General features: G+C 55.0%; 1 protein-coding gene across 1 annotated transcript in view; it reads left to right on the top strand.

The window, feature by feature from the left end:
• TONSL (tonsoku like, DNA repair protein) overlaps positions 1-13,424 on the top strand; it is a 210,435-nt gene that overhangs the window by 157,374 nt on the left and 39,637 nt on the right. The window contains exons 15-21 of the mRNA XM_088462520.1: positions 1,566-1,729; positions 3,623-3,746; positions 11,249-12,135; positions 12,367-12,461; positions 12,681-12,837; positions 12,946-13,024; positions 13,105-13,412. Of these exons, the coding sequence (XP_088318646.1) occupies positions 1,566-1,729; positions 3,623-3,746; positions 11,249-12,135; positions 12,367-12,461; positions 12,681-12,837; positions 12,946-13,024; positions 13,105-13,412 (1,814 nt within the window). The remainder of the gene's footprint in view (positions 1-1,565; positions 1,730-3,622; positions 3,747-11,248; positions 12,136-12,366; positions 12,462-12,680; positions 12,838-12,945; positions 13,025-13,104; positions 13,413-13,424) is intronic.

Here is a 13,424-nt window from a genome sequence, read left to right as displayed (position 1 = left end):
TTGTGGGCGCCTGCACTCTCCCTCAGTTCCCCTTTGTGGGCGCCTGCACTCTCCCTCAGTTCCCCTCTCCTGCCCCCTTTGTGGGCTCCTGCACTCTCCCTCAGTTCCCCTCTCTTGCCCCCTCTGTGGGCTCCTGCACACTCCCTCAGTTCCCCTCTCCTGCCCCTCTGTGGGGGCCTGCACTCTCCCTCAGTTCCCCTCTCCTGCCCCCTTTGTGGGCGCCTGCACTCTCCCTCAGTTCCCCTCTCCTGCCCCCTCACCTGCACTCTCCCTCAGTTCCTCTCTCCTGCCCTCTCTGTGGGGGCCTGCACTCTCCCTCAGTTCCCCTCTCCTGCCCCCTCACCTGCACTCTCCCTCAGTTCCCCTCACCTGCCCCCTTTGTGGGCTCCTGCACTCTCCCTCAGTTCCCCTCTCCTGCCCCTCTGTGGGCGCCTGCACTCTCCCTCAGTTCCCCTCTCCTGCCCCCTTTGTGGGCGCCTGCACTCTCCCTCAGTTCCCCTCTCCTGCTCCCTCAGTTCCCCTCTCCTGCCCCCTCACCTGCACTCCCTCAGTACCCCTCTCCTGCCCCCTTTGTGGGCGCCTGCACTCTCCCTCAGTTCCCCTCTCCTGCCCCCTTTGTGGGCGCCTGCACTCTCCCTCAGTTCCCCTCTCCTGCCCCTCTGTGGGCGCCTGCACTCTCCCTCAGTTCCCCTCTCCTGCCCCCTTTGTGGGCGCCTGCACTCTCCCTCAGTTCCCCTCTCCTGCCCCTCTGTGGGCGCCTGCACTCCCTCAGTTCCCCTCTACTGCCCCTTTGGGGGGGCCTGCACTCTCCCTCAGTTCCCCTCACCTGCCCCCTTTGTGGGTGCCTGCACTCTCCCTCAGTTCCCCTCTCCTGCCCCTCTGTGGGCGCCTGCACTCTCCCTCAGTTCCCCTCTACTGCCCCTCTGGGGGGGCCTGCACTCTCCCTCAGTTCCCCTCACCTGCCCCCTTTGTGGGTGCCTGCACTCTCCCTCAGTTCCCCTCACCTGCCCCCTTTGTGGGTGCCTGCACTCTCCCTCAGTTCCCCTCCTGCCTCTCTGTGGGGGCCTGCACTCTCCCTCAGTTCCCCTCTCCTGCCCCCTTTGTGGGCGCCTGCACTCTCCCTCAGTTCCCCTCTCCTGCCCCCTTTGTGGACGCCTACACTCTCCCTCATTTCCCCTCTCCTGCCCCTCTGTGGGCGCCTGCACCCTCCGTCAGTTCCCCTCTCCTGCCCCTCTGTGGGCACCTGCACTCTCCCTCAGTTTCCCTCTCCTGCCCCTCTGTTGGCACCTGCACTCTCCCTCAGTTCCCCTCTCCTGCCCCTCTGTGGGCGCCTGCGCTCTCCCTCAGTTCCCCTCTCCTGCCCCTCTGTGGGCGCCTGCGCTCTCCCTCAGTTCCCCTCTCCTGCCCCTCTGTGGGCGCCTGCGCTCTCCCTCAGTTCCCCTCTCCTGCCCCTCTGAGGGCGCCTGCGCTCTCCCTCAGTTCCCCTCTCCTGCTCCTCTGTGGGCACCTGCGCTCTCCCTCAGTTCCCCTCTCCTGCTCCTCTCACCGCTGTGTGTTCTCTGCAGATATTGTGCAGTTGCTGTTAGACCGCGGAGCCAACATTAATGACCCGGGGGGGCCGATGTGTGAGGGGATCACCCCTCTCCATGACGCCCTCTCCAGTGGAAACTTTGACGTAGCCCAGCTGCTGATAAACCGGGGGGCATCTGTTACCCAGAAGAACACCAAGGTACTTATCCCTCTCTTACCTATTACCCTGATATTTGCTCTCTGCAGTCTATTAGATGTTACTATGTTACCTTCTGATTATCATGTGTCCCTATTGGGGGAAAATATCTCATAGAAAATAATTTGTGAAATAAGAGTAATTCCACGTTCCCTGCGCCCTAGTATTATCAATCATCCCAATGCCGCCCAGAGATTGGTATTATCTCCTGCCAGCCCTGAGATTGGGATTATACTGTCCAGCCTTGAGATTATACTCCCCCCTGCCAGCTCTTAGATTGGGATTATACTCCCCCCTGCCAGCCCTGAGATTGGGATTATACTCCCCCCTAAACCCCCCCTGCCAGCCCTGAGATTGGGATTATACACCCCCCCCCCGCCAGCCCTGAGATTGGGATTATACACCCCCCCCCCTGCCAGCCCTGAGATTGGGATTATACACCCCCCCCTGCCAGCCCTGAGATTGGGATTATACTCCCCCCTGCAAACTCTGAGATTGGGATTATACTGTCGTCCCCCCTGCCAGCCCTGAGATTGGGATTATACTGTCCAGCCCTGAGATTGGGATTATACTCCCCCCTGCCAGCTCTGAGATTGGGATTATACTCTCCATCTCGCCATAGTGCGGAGCCTTTATTTAGTGATATCAGTAACTCTCTGTTAGTCGTCCTCGAACAACCTCTGTGACCAAACTTTGTATCGGCGCTGAATTCCCTCCTCCTTGCAATAACTCTGCCCCCAGGGTATGACCGCGTTACATAGTCACCATTTGTCTCCATGTTGTCTTCAACAATGAGACAGAGGGACGTGGAGTCGGGGGACAATACCCATCAGGATGATAGATTAGGGTCCGGTCGTGTTGGCGTTACCGCATTATGTAACACGTGGAGTCGGGGAACAATACCCATCAGGATGATAGATTAGGGTCCGGTCGTGTTGGCGTTACCGCATTATGTAACACGTGGAGTCGGAGGACAACACCCATCAGGATGATAGATTAGGGTCCGGTCGTGTTGGCGTTGCCGCATTATGTAACACGTGTAGTCGGGGGACAATACCCATCAGGATGATAGATTAGGGTCCGGTCGTGTTGGCGTTGCCGCATTATGTAACACGAGGAGTCGGGGGACAATACCCATCAGGATGATAGATTAGGGTCCGGTCGTGCTGGTGTTACCGCACTATGTAACACGTGGAGTCGGGGGACAATACCCATCAGGATGATAGATTAGGGTCCGGTCGTGCTGGCATTACCGCATTATGTAACACGTGGAGTCGGGGGACAAGACCCATCAGGATGATAGATTAGGGTCCGGTCGTGTTGGCGTTGCCGCATTATGTAACACGTGGAGTCGGGGGACAAGACCCATCAGGATGATAGATTAGGGTCCGGTCGTGTTGGCGTTACCGCATTATGGAACACGTGGAGTCGGGGGACAATACCCATCAGGATAATAGATTAGGGTCCGGTCGTGTTGGCGTTACCGCATTATGTAACACGTGGAGTCGGGGGACAATACCCATCAGGATGATAGATTAGGGTCCGGTCGTGTTGGCGTTACCGCATTATGTAACACGTGAGGAAGCAGTTTGTCACTTTGCTGACACAGAGGCAGAATATAAACGCTGCGTTTCTTTAGCTTAAAGTAAAACGCGCTGACACTTTGGCGAATGCATCATGATAGGTGGGAATGATGTCTGCTTAGCCATGTCCCCTATCTGCAGGCCGCATCTCCCCTTCCTCCAGTTATACAGGGACGCCCCCCGCCTCCCCCCCCATATCTCATGTCACCATCCTTGCTGTGTCCGCAGGGAGCGCCCCACGCACCACCTCCCGTTATACTGGGTCAGGGCCCCTCCCCCATATCTCATGTCACCATCCTTGCTGTGTCCGCAGGGAGCGCCCCCCCTCCGCAGCCTGCATGAGTGGGGTCAGATGTACGGGAAGCATCTGGACCAGGAGACCAGGAAGATCTGTAGAGAGACGGAGAAGCTGCTGCGCGATGCTCTGGCCGGGAAGGGTAAGACGTCAATGGACGCGGTTTGTCGGTTATTCCTTCTGGCCACGCCTTCAGCGACGTTATCCCCTCCCCCTACATCCTCATGCTATATGGGTATTGGATAATGAGAGGGTCACACACATCAGAGCGCCCCGGGGTGAGATACGGGGACTGTACGGTTATGTGAGAAGCTGTAATGTCACCAGCATAGGAAGAAGATAATAACCATATAATAGTCACCCCATTATCATACAGTGAGCACAGCACAGAGGAACTAGCGGTATACAGTATATAGTTATCCTTCTTTTTAATCATTGTACTCTGTTATAGTAATAACAATCTTATGTTTCTACTTCAGGGTCCATAGGGGGTCCACAGGGCTGACCTTGGGGTATAGCTGGATCTGGATCCACGGGCACCACGCAGTTAAAGCTTTGCTGCTCCCAGGATGCACTTGGGTCCATCCTCCTCTATACCCCGCCCCCGAGCCACAGGCACCTCAGTTTTAGTTGGTGTCTGGCCGGAGTCGGGTCACCCTGAGCAGTGGGGCTTTTTATTTTTATTAAAAAAGATTTTATTCTTTATTTTTACTATCTTCAGAGCGGCAGCATCAGACTGTCCATCTGGACGTCCACGCTGCCGCTCCAACAGCCCCGCTGGCGCTGCAACGCCAGTACTGATCTGGGGATCACAGCGGGACCCCGGAGTCAGTACTAGCGTGGCTCCGGGATCTCCCACTGACTGCTGCCGGATTCTACGGGGCCAGGTAAGCCGCGTGCAGCGCTTCGCGCTGTGCGCGGGGAACAAATGCAGTCTTTCAGCCGCTGGTCTCAGGGGACAGACCGGCGGCGCTAGTAGCGACAGCGGGCTCCCCCACTCTAGTATACCACGCGTGTCTGCTGGCCTCCAGGGTGTAGGTACCGGCGGGGAACCGGCTTCCCTGTGGGTTTAGTACTAGCAGGGGAGGCAGCCTTCCCTGCTTTAGTGGCTCCTCCCCTCAGCCCAGCGCGCCTTCTCTCATGTGTGCTGGCGTCGCCGGGCTGTTATCTCCTGGCCACTCCTCCTCAGTGCTCTCCGGCGGCCATCTTCCAGGCAGCGTCGCAGAGCTCCCAGGCGGCATCCAGTGGACCAGTCCCCCTGCGTACCTCTCCCCTGATCAGGACGGTGTTCGCAGCGCTATAGCCCTCCCAGACACTGAATCTGGGAGGGTGATTGTAGCGGAAGGTGCAGTGAGTAATACTTCTCGTCAACAACGGATTTTCCTGACTCCGGAGAAGGTCTCCTCCCTGCAGCTGCGGATACACAGTTGCCTGAGCAGTTGCCGCCTGTCGGTCCATTCGGCTATGAGAGTTCTGGGGTCCATGGTGTCGACATTCGACATGGTGGAATTTGCCCAGTTCCATTCCCGGCCCCTGCAGGGGCTGATTCTATCGGAATGGAACGGGTTACCTCACCGGATCCGCTCTCAGATGCTGGTGTTGTCCCCGGAGGTTCGGCAGTCTTTGGCTTGGTGGCTTCAGACAGCGCATCTGGTCGAGGGGCCGCCCCTTTTGGATCCTGGACTGGGTCCTGCTCACGACGGATGCCAGTCTCCGGGGTTGGGGGGCAGTGACTGGCTCATTATCGCTTCAGGGTCGTTGGTCCGTGGAAGAAGCACTTCTCCCCATCAACATCCTGGAACTGCGGGCATTATACAGGGCCCTGCAGTCGTCCGGCCCCGCTCTTCACGGAAGGGCGGTTCAGGTGCAGTCCGACAACGCCACCACGGTGGCGTACATCAAACACCAAGGAGGAACTCGCAGTCGGGCAGCGATGTCGGAGGTGTCTCGCATTCTTGCTTGTGCGGAGTGTCACATTCCAGCGATCTCGGCAGTCTTCATTCCCGGAGTCCACAATTGGGAGGCGGACTTCCTCAGCCGTCACGACGTGCGTCCCGGGGAATGGTCGCTTCACCCAGAGGTGTTTCAGCTACTCGTGGACAGGTGGGGGTTGCTGGAGGTGGACTTGATGGCCTCCCGTCACAATCACAAGTTGCCCGTTTACGGGTCAAGGACAAGAGACGCAGGCGCCTGTCTGGTAGAAGCACTGTCGGTGAAATGGACGTTTCACCTGGCATATCTGTTTCCTCCGATATCCCTGCTTCCTCGGGTTCTGCGGAAATTCAAGCAGGACGGCGGCACGCTCGTGCTGGTAGCTCCGGCGTGGCCCAGACGTCCTTGGTACTCCGATCTGCGGTGCCTCGCCATCGACGCTCCGTACCTTCTCCCTCAGCGTCGGGACCTGTTGTCTCAAGGTCCCTGCCTTTACCCGGATCTGGGTCGGCTGTCTTTGACGGCGTGGCTCTTGAGACAGCCGTCTTGAGGTCTAGGGGTTTCTCCAGTTCGGTCATTGGTACCATGCTTAGGGCACGCAAGCCTGCTTCCGCACGGATCTACCGCAGGGTGTGGTGCACTTATTTTCAGTGGTGTGAATCCAGAAACTATGATCCGCAGGTGTTCCGGGTTTCCAGAATCTTGGAGTTTCTTCAATCGGGTTTGGACCTCGGCTTATGCCTGGCCTCTCTGAAGGTTCATGTGTCTGCTTTGTCCGTGTGGTTTCAGCGACGGATTGCTACACTACCAGATGTTCACACCTTTTTCCAGGGTGTTCTCAGGATCCAGCCTCCCTTCGTGCCTCCGGTGGCTCCTTGGGACTTGGCGGTGGTGCTACGGGTCTTGCAGGGTCCTCCTTTTGAGCCGCTTGAGTCGGTGGAACTCAAGTGGCTGACGTTTAAGACCGTTTTTCTCCTGGCAATTGCTTCTGCCAGGAGGGTATCAGAATTGGGGGCGCTTTCCTGTCGCCCTTCTTTTCTGATTTTTCACCAGGACAGAGCGGTGCTCCGCACTCGTCCTGAGTTTTTGCCCAAAGTGGTCTCAAAGTTCCACATTAATCAGGAACTTGTTGTGCCAGCTTTTCAGTCACCTGATCTTTCAGCTGGTGAGGCTTCCTTAGATGTAGTCTGGGCACTTAGAATCTATGTGGACCAGACTGCTTCGGTTAGGAAGTCTGATTCATTGTTTGTCCTCTTCGGTTTTCACAAGAGGGGTTGGCCTGCCAACAAGCAAACGTTAGCCCGTTGGCTTCGTTCAGGTGTTTGTGAGGCTTATGCACAGGAGGGTTTACCTGTGCCAGCCTCTGTTAAGGCTCATTTCACTCGTTCTGTGGGTCCCTCTTGGGCTGCTAGACGTGGCGCCTCTGCTGTTCAGCTGTGTAAGGCGGCCACTTGGTCTTCAATTCAAACGTTTTTGAAGTTCTATGCATTTGACACCTTCGCCTCTCAGGATGCATCCTTCGGGCGCCGGGTGCTCCTTTCAACACAGGAGCGTCCCCGCCCTTAGTTGAACTGCTTTGGGACATCCCCAAGGTCAACCCTGTGGACCCCCTATGGACCCTGAAGTAGAAAACAAGAGATATGGTAAGAACTTACCTTTGTTATCTCTGTTTCTACGAAGTCCATAGGGTCCACAGGGTGCCCGCCCTGACGCACCTGGGTTCATATGGGCTGTGTGGCTGGTCACCGGTTTTCCGTCTCCCATTTCTGAGAGTATGGTTTCTTGTGTTTTCCAGTCTTCCTTCTCTCTGTTTAGTCTCCTCCTCCGCCCTTGGTTGCTTACCAACTGAGGTGCCTGTGGCTCGGGGACGGGGTATAGAGGAGGACGGACCCAAGTGCATCCTGGGAGCAGCAAAGCTTTAACTGCATGGTGCCTGTGGATCCAGATCCAGCTATACCCCAAGGTCAACCCTGTGGACCCTATGGACTTCGTAGAAACAGAGATAACAAAGGTAAGTTCTTACCATATCTCTTGTTATATAGCGCTCTTCTCCCATAGCACTCAAAGGCGCTTATAGTGCTTAGTATTTGATATAAAGCATCAGTAGACATGACTTATTATCCGGTGACCCCTTGTTCCATACACTAGTGATAATACAGCCGCCTATTGTGTCTCTACAAGAGCCGTGCGCAGCGCTCAGTCTCCCCTAGTGATAACCCTCTGATCTGTGCTCACTAATCTGTGATTCTAGGAGATCTCTGTATGGCGTATTAGGAAGGAGTACAGCGCTATAGAGGCTGGTTCTCTGAGCTGGCAGCAGTGCGTTCTGGGAGATCTCTGTATGGCGTATTAGGCAGGAGTACAGCGCTATAGAGGCAGGTTGTGAGCTGGGAGCAGTGCATGCTGGGAGATCTCTGGCGTATTAGACAGGAGTACAGCGCTATAGGGGCTGGTTCTGACCTGGGAGCAGTGCATTCTGGGAGATCTCTGTATGGCGTATTAGGCAGGAGTACAGCGCTATAGAGGCTGGTTCTGAGCTGGGAGCAGTGCATGCTGGGAGATCTCTGGCGTATTAGACAGGAGTACCCCGCTATAGGGGCTGGATCTGAGCTGGGAGCAGTGCATGCTGGGAGATCTCTGTATGGCGTATTAGGCAGGAGTACAGCGCTATAGGGGCTGGTTGTGAGCTGGGAGCAGTGCATGCTGGGAGATCTCTGAATGGAGTATTAGGCAGGAGTACCGCGCTATAGAGGCAGGTTCTGAGCTGGGAGCAGTGCATTCTGGGAGATCTCTGAATGGCGTATTAGGCAGGAGTACAGCGCTATAGAGGCTGGTTGTGAGCTGGGAGCAGTGAATTCTGGGAGATCTGTGAATGGCGTATTAGGCAGGAGTACAGCGCTATAGGGGCTGGTTGTGAGCTGGGAGCAGTGCATTCTGGGAGATCTCTGAATAGCGTATTAGGCAGGAGTACAGCGCTATAGAGGCTGTTTGTGAGCTGGGAGCAGTGCATTCTGGGAGATCTGTGAATGGTGTATTAGGCAGGAGTACCGCGCTATAGAGGCAGGTTCTGAGCTGGGAGCAGTGCATTCTGGGAGATCTCTGAATGGCGTATTAGGCAGGAGTACAGCGCTATAGGGGCTGGTTGTGAGCTGGGAGCAGTGCATTCTGGGAGATCTCTGAATGGCGTATTAGGCAGGAGTACAGCGCTATAGGGGCTGGTTGTGAGCTGGGAGCAGTGCATTCTGGGAGATCTCTGAATGGCGTATTAGGCAGGAGTACAGCGCTATAGGGGCTGGTTCTGAGCTGGGAGCAGTGCATGCTGGGAGATCTCTGAATAGCGTATTAGGCAGGAGTACAGCGCTATAGGGGCTGGTTGTGAGCTTGGAGCAGTGCATTCTGGGAGATCTCTGAATGGCGTATTAGGCAGGAGTACAGCGCTATAGAGGCTGGTTGTGAGCTGGGAGCAGTGCATGCTGGGTGATCTCCGAATGGCGTATTAGGCAGGAGTACAGCGCTATAGGGGCTGGTTCTGAGCTGGGAGCAGTGCATTCTGGGAGATCTCTGAATAGCGTATTAGGCAGGAGTACAGCGCTATAGAGGCTGGTTGTGAGTTGGGGAGCAGTGCATTCTGGGACATCTCTGAATAGCGTATTAGGCAGGAGTACAGCGCTATAGAGGCTGGTTGTGAGCTGGGAGCAGTGCATTCTGGGAGATCTCTGAATAGCGTATTAGGCAGGAGTACGGCGCTATAGAGGCTGGTTGTGAGCTGGGAGCAGTGCATGCTGGGAGATCTCTGAATAGCGTATTAGGCAGGAGTACAGCGCTATAGAGGCTGGTTGTGAGCTGGGAGCAGTGCATGCTGGGAGATCTCTGAATGGCGTATTAGGCAGGAGTACAGCGCTATAGGGGCTGGTTGTGAGCTTTGAGCAGTGCATGCTGGGAGATCTGTGAATGGCGTATTAGGCAGGAGTACAGCGCTATAGAGGCTGGTTGTGAGCTGGGAGCAGTGCATTCTGGGAGATCTCTGAATGGTGTATTAGGCAGGAGTACAGCGCTATAGGGGCTGGTTGTGAGCTGGGAGCAGTGCATTCTGGGAGATTTCTGAATGGTGTATTAGGCAGGAGTACAGCGCTATAGGGGCTGGTTGTGAGCTGGGAGCAGTGCATTCTGGGAGATCTCTGAATAGCGTATTAGGCAGGAGTACAGCGCTATAGAGGCTGGTTCTGAGCTGGGAGCAGTGCATTCTGGGAGATCTCTGAATGGTGTATTAGGCAGGAGTACAGCGCTATAGAGGCTGGTTCTGAGCTGGGAGCAGTGCATGCTGGGAGATCTGTGAATGGCGTATTAGGCAGGAGTACAGCGCTATAGGGGCTGGTTGTGAGCTGGGAGCAGTGCATGCTGGGTGATCTCTGAATAGCATATTAGGCAGGAGTACAGCGCTATAGGGCTGGTTGTGAGCTGGGAGCAGTGCATGCTGGGAGATCTCTGATTAGCGTATTAGGCAGGAGTACAGCGCTATAGGGGCTGGTTGTGAGCTGGGAGCAGTGCATTCTGGGAGATCTCTGAATGGCGTATTAGGCAGGAGTACAGCGCTATAGAGGCTGGTTGTGAGCTGGGAGCAGTGCATGCTGGGAGATCTGTGAATGGCGTATTAGGCAGGAGTACACCGCTATAGGGGCTGCTTGTGAGCTGGGAGCAGTGCATTCTGGGAGATCTCTGAATAGCGTATTAGGCAGGAGTACAGCGCTATAGAGGCTGGTTGTGAGCTGGGAGCAGTGCATTCTGGGAGATCTCTGAATGGTGTATTAGGCAGGAGTACAGCGCTATAGGGGCTGGTTGTGAGCTGGGAGCAGTGCATTCTGGGAGATCTCTGAATGGCGTATTAGGCAGGAGTACAGCGCTATAGAGGCTGGTTGTGAGCTGGGAGCAGTGCATTCTGGGAGATCTCTGAATAGCGTATTAGGCAGGAGTACAGCGCTATAGGGGCTGGTTGTGAGCTGGGAGCAGTGCATTCTGGGAGATCTCTGAATGGCGTATTAGGCAGGAGTACAGCGCTATAGGGGCTGGTTCTGAGCTGGGAGCAGTGCATGCTGGGAGATCTCTGAATGGTGTATTAGGCAGGAGTACAGCGCTATAGGGGCTGGTTGTGAGCTGGGAGCAGTGCATGCTGGGTGATCTCTGAATAGCGTATTAGGCAGGAGTACAGCGCTATAGAGGCTGGTTGTGAGCTGGGAGCAGTGCATGCTGGGTGATCTCTGAATAGCGTATTAGGCAGGAGTACAGCGCTATAGGGGCTGGTTGTGAGCTGGGAGCAGTGCATGCTGGGTGATCTCTGAATAGCGTATTAGGCAGGAGTACAGCGCTATAGGGGCTGGTTGTGAGCTGGGAGCAGTGCATTCTGGGAGATCTCCGAATGGCTTATTAGGCATTATACAAGGGGGCCAAATACATTTACTTCTGCGCATGTGGGGTAAATACTGTCTGCTTCTGCATGTAGCCCACAAATGCTGGATGGCTTTATCCTTGCACTGTGTGTAGCTCTCATTCTCATTACATCTGCCCCCCGGCATTGTGTGCAGCCTGGTTTTATCCTAGTGCAAAGTTACTTGTTTGTTTTTTTTTTCTGCTTTTATCCTGAGTTATTGTGCAGTCAGAGGCTTAGGGTAGGCTCTCTAGTTAATCCTGAGTAAATGTCACGTGTTTTCCTTCTAGTTGCTCCTGTCCTACAACTGACTCCAGACCTTCAGGACAGTGACCTGTTTGATGCCGAGGGCTCTCAGCCGCCCAGCGCAGACCCTTTCCGTTCTTCCAGGAAGCAGCATCAGAAGGACAAGGCAGGGGCATCGCTACCCAAGAACCTGCAGGGTCTAGAAGAGGGAGAGGAGGATCATCATATTACTTTTCATGGGTCTCCGCCACTCCTGGCCAGCACCCAAATCAGCAGAGAGGGATCCATTCCAGAGGACAACCCTGAACAGCTTCTGACTCCTCTGAAACCGGTTAAAAAGAGGCCCCGATTGAGAGCTCCGCGTTCGCCATCGGGTTCTGAGGCTGCTAGAGAAATACCGGCTGTGTCTGATTCACTCTTTACCTCTGTGCATCACACCAGACTTTCCAAGGGCGGCATGGAAGCATACCAGAAAGCAATCCATGGTCTGGGTAGTGCCAAATCTCGTCTACTCAGTCAATCCTTGGCACAGCAAGAGAGCATGTCTGAGGACACGGTACCCAAAGGGGCGCTGGTGGCCCCAGAGGAGTATCTGGGCGATGACTGGCTGGAGGATGACTTAAAGGAGGAGTCACGTTTAAAGAAAAGGGGTCGCAGGTCCCCCACCAACTTTGACATTGAAGAGGTGGAAGAAACAGAGGATGAGTTGTCTGAGGAACTTCCACTGTGGAGAGAGAGGCCAGCACCTCGCACCGTGACGCTATCCCGGAAACGCTCCCGTCAGACCAAGCTGACGCAGATTGTAGACCGAGCTGTGGTGGGGCGTACAAAGGGTGGTGGGCAAAGCAATGTGGGTATCCCGCGTGTCCTGGACAGAGCACTGAATAATACCATAGACAGTGGTGGCTCCTTTATTCCTGCTAAACTTCAGGTTAGTCATTCGGAGGGGATCGCTCTGCAAGATCGGCTTATAGTCGGACTGCTCTTTGCATGAGGTGTATGGGAGAGTCCCTCGTCTGATGCAGAGTGCGGAGTCCGTTCTTACTAGACCGTGAATGTAGTGATGCACAGCTGGATGTGTCCGCTTCATACAATGTCCTCTCATAGTCTCGGCCAACTCTTGGCAGAGCTCTATAATCTCTTATTCCCTATTCCCTTCTAGGCTCCGACAGTGACTATGAGTGCCTCTCTGCCTCCACCAATTAGAGTGCGGGTCCGAGTTCAGGACAACATCTTCCTTATTCCAATCCCCCACAGGTACGTGTTCAGTCCATAAACCTTCCCCAGGTGTCACCTCTCTACGAGTGAGTTATAACGACTACCATGTGGCTGGTCTGCGCTATCCACCATTATGTATCCTCTGATCTATCCCGGGGACTGGCTAAGTGCTGCCTGCAGAACGTTTCTCATGGATGTTCTGTATGCAGAGAGAAGGTTGGTTGGTTTCATGGCTGTAACACTCTCTCCTCCACCCAGTGACGCAGACACCAAAGAAGTCTCCTGGCTGGCTGAGCAGGCCTCGCAGCGGTATTACCAGAGCTGTGGTCTGCTGCCTCGCCTCACTCTGAAGAAAGAAGGAGCCCTGTTGGCCCCACAGGACCTAATTCTTCATGTTCTACAGAGCAATGAGGAGGTCAGTTCACGGCGTTCTCTAAGGCCTTGCCTGCTTGTCCCGATCTCCCTGAATTAACCAACTCTCATCCTGGTAACACACAATAGTTTTTATGGTTGTTTTTCTCAGGTTCTGGCTGAGGTGACCTCATGGGACCTGCCACCCCTCACTGATCGATACAGGAAGGCCTGCCAGAGCCTTGTCGTAGGTATGATTCTACCCAATACATAGATATGGCACGAGCCCGGCCTCTTCCTGCCCTCCTGTGATCCTCTGTATGTCTTGCAGAGGAGAACCGCTTGGTGCTCAGGGCCCTGGAGCAGCAGGAGATGAGCCCATTGATGTCCTTGTGCCGCCTGTCCCTGAAAGCCCGAGACCTCTGTCCATTAATACGAGCACTGAAACTCCAGTCCTCTCTGCGCCAGCTGCATCTGAACGGTAACCTGTTGGGGGATCTAGAGGTGGAAGAGCTTCTGGGGATGCTGGGCACCATGCCCAACTTAACCCACCTCAAGCTGTCTTGCAACCGGCTGACCCATGAAGGCATCAAGAAGCTGGTTCCGGCATCCGTTATGCCCGATAATAAAGCTTTTACGGTGAGACACTGA

Source organism: Taudactylus pleione, unplaced genomic scaffold (genome assembly GCF_031769625.1).
Source record: "Taudactylus pleione unplaced genomic scaffold, aTauple2 ptg001259l, whole genome shotgun sequence".
Lineage (NCBI taxonomy): Eukaryota > Metazoa > Chordata > Amphibia > Anura > Myobatrachidae > Taudactylus > Taudactylus pleione.
The sequence above is the reverse complement of the archived record's forward strand: the minus strand, read 5'-3'. Positions and strand labels throughout refer to the sequence as shown.